This window comes from Lipotes vexillifer, unplaced genomic scaffold (genome assembly GCF_000442215.2).
Source record: "Lipotes vexillifer unplaced genomic scaffold, Lipotes_vexillifer_v1.1 scaffold1003, whole genome shotgun sequence".
Taxonomy (NCBI): domain Eukaryota; kingdom Metazoa; phylum Chordata; class Mammalia; order Artiodactyla; family Lipotidae; genus Lipotes; species Lipotes vexillifer.
Window position 1 is genome coordinate 2,085,345 of NW_006798890.1, and position 2,412 is coordinate 2,087,756.

General features: G+C 48.0%; 1 protein-coding gene across 2 annotated transcripts in view; it reads left to right on the top strand.

The window, feature by feature from the left end:
- The first annotated feature begins 225 nt into the window (after positions 1-225).
- The window catches only part of YIPF1 (Yip1 domain family member 1), a 33,478-nt gene continuing 31,291 nt past the window's right edge, over positions 226-2,412 (top strand). The window contains exons 1-3 of one of the 2 annotated variants that reach the window (XM_007471162.1): positions 230-331; positions 617-841; positions 1,060-1,138. In XM_007471162.1, coding sequence (XP_007471224.1) covers positions 1,108-1,138 — 31 coding nt within the window. In that variant the 5' untranslated portion in view covers positions 230-331; positions 617-841; positions 1,060-1,107. Of the gene's footprint in view, positions 332-616; positions 842-1,059; positions 1,139-2,412 lie in introns of both variants that reach the window. The other variant, XM_007471163.1, reaches the window with a different exon arrangement.

Sequence of the window (2,412 nt, forward strand, 5' to 3'; positions counted from 1 at the left end):
CCCCCCACCCCCGGAGCGAGGTGAGCCGAGGCGGACCCTCTCACGTCCCCACCGGTCCGCCCGGCGCCATCTACCTCTTTGAGAGCCGAAGCCTAGCCCTTCGAGGGGCCGCGGAGGGAGCGAGCTTTGGTACAGTTGCTCGCAGAGGTCTCGGGAAGCGGCGAGTCCGGGAGCTGCTTTCTTTTTAAGGAGGCGGGGCTCTGCCCGGAGGAGGTGGAGAAGGTCTGCCCCCCGGATCTCCGGTTTCCGGCAACTCGGCGGGACCAGAGCCTGCGCGGAGAATCTGAGGCCCGAGGCTTCCTCGCACCAGCTGGACGCTGAGCCCCGCGAGGTGAGGTGGCGGGGTCTGTGGGGCCGGCCCGGGACTGAGGGAGCTCGGGATCTCCTGCCCACCCGGGCCGCTGCGGCCCAGCTTCTCCTCCTAAAACGCTGACGTGCTTCTTCGGCAGCTCTTTCCCAGACCGTCCTGGACTCATGGTGCCCCAGGCTGTAGGGTCCCCATCACTCTAGCTCCTACTAATTGCTTCGCTATGCACCAAGCGCCTTACACTTACTTGCCTCAGTTAATGGCACCCAGTATCGTGTGAGTAGGTACAATTATGAACCCATTTTACAGATGAGGAAATTGAGGCCCCCAGGAGCCCACAGTCTTACGGCCAGAAGCAGCAGAATCGGGAATCAAACCCAGGTCTGTTCGACTCCAGAGCCTGTGCCCTTAACCACTGGCTAGGCTGACTGCCTTTGCTCTCCACTGCCCTCATAGCCACCTGTCTCAAACCCCAGCCTCCCCTTCCTCATCCTTCCATCTCCAGGCTGCACCTGGCCCTTAAACATCCACACAGTGAGATTGCATGGAACCAATGGAGACCCCCACCATTAGTTTTTTTATAACAGTTTTAATAGTATCTGATGCTAAATGGTTATCTTTATATAAACCTATCGGATCCCACTAAAAAAGGACGCAAGGAAAAGCAATACCATTTCTAATGCTGAAATAAGATTCGTTTGTAGATATTTTTTTATGTTATCGTATGAAATTTATTTATTTTTCCTTTTTAGACCTCTGTAAATTATCTTCCTAATAATTGGAAGAAGACCCTTGGCTGAATGGCAGCTGTAGATGACTTGCAGTTTGAAGGTACATCTGTTGGGTGCCCACCTTTTATGATCAGTATTTCTGCAGTCACAGCAGAATTTCCATTGCTATGCTGGTGCATATATTAAAGAAGATTATTTCAGACATCTTGGTAAAAGAATGTTTGCCACTCTCAGGTTATTCTGTTTGTTCACATCAGCTGTTCTTTTTTGCCAAACAGCCCTTCAGATTGATAATATAAATTTAGTGCAGTGATTACAGGAAATGTTTCTAGAGTTCTTGCTTTAGTTCAACATGCATTTATTGAGCACCTATTTTGTGCTTAGAATTCTATTAGATACAGGAGATCAAAAGATAAAGGAGAAGTTTTTTACACTGGTATAGTAGATAAAAGTGTAAAAAGATAATTATAATGAAATGTGACCAGGTCATTCCTTCACTGACTCAGTAAATCTCTTATGAGTGTGACCATGAACCAGGGAATTGTTCTAGTTACCAGGGTAGAAGAGTGAACAGTTTCTTCCCTTATGAAGCTCTCAGTCTAGTGAGGGAGACATTTATTTGTTAAATGATCATTTAAATATATATCTATAAACTATGAAAGTGCTGGAGGAAAAGTTCATAACTCATAACCCAGAGCCTGACCTAAGCTGGGGATTGACGAATGCTCATTTGCCTTGTACACACTTGTATAGTATTTCCTAAATGGCTGGCAGTGTTCTAAGTGCTTTACAAATCTTTACTCACTTACTGCTTATGTCAACTTTATGAAATAGTTATTTTATTCTCCCTATTTTACCAGTGAGGAAACTGAAGCACAGAAAAATTAAGTCATTTGCTTAAAGGTTATAGTAAGTGGTAAAGCAGGGTTTGAACCCAGGCATCACAACCTACGCTATCTTACTACTATCTAAGGAAGAGATACAATGTTTAAAGTGGATTTCATCGGCCAATACTGTCAGTTCCATCTGCAAAATACAACCAGCATCTGACCACTTCTCGCCACCTCTACCACTATCCCACTGTGCTCAAGGTCACCATCACCTTATGTCTGGATTATAGCCCTTACCTTCCTTCAGGTCTTCCTGCATCCTCCCTTACCCCCCTACAGTCTGTACTTTGCAGCCAGAGTGGACCTTTAAAACCAAGTCAGGGCTTCCCTGGTGGCGCAGTGGTTGAGAGTCTGCCTGCCGATGCAGGGGACGCAGGTTCTGTGTCCCGGTCTGGGAAGAACCCACATGCCGCGGAGCGGCTGGGCGCGTGAGCCATGGCCGCTGGGCTTGCGCGTCCGGAGCCTGTGCTCCGCAACGGCAGAG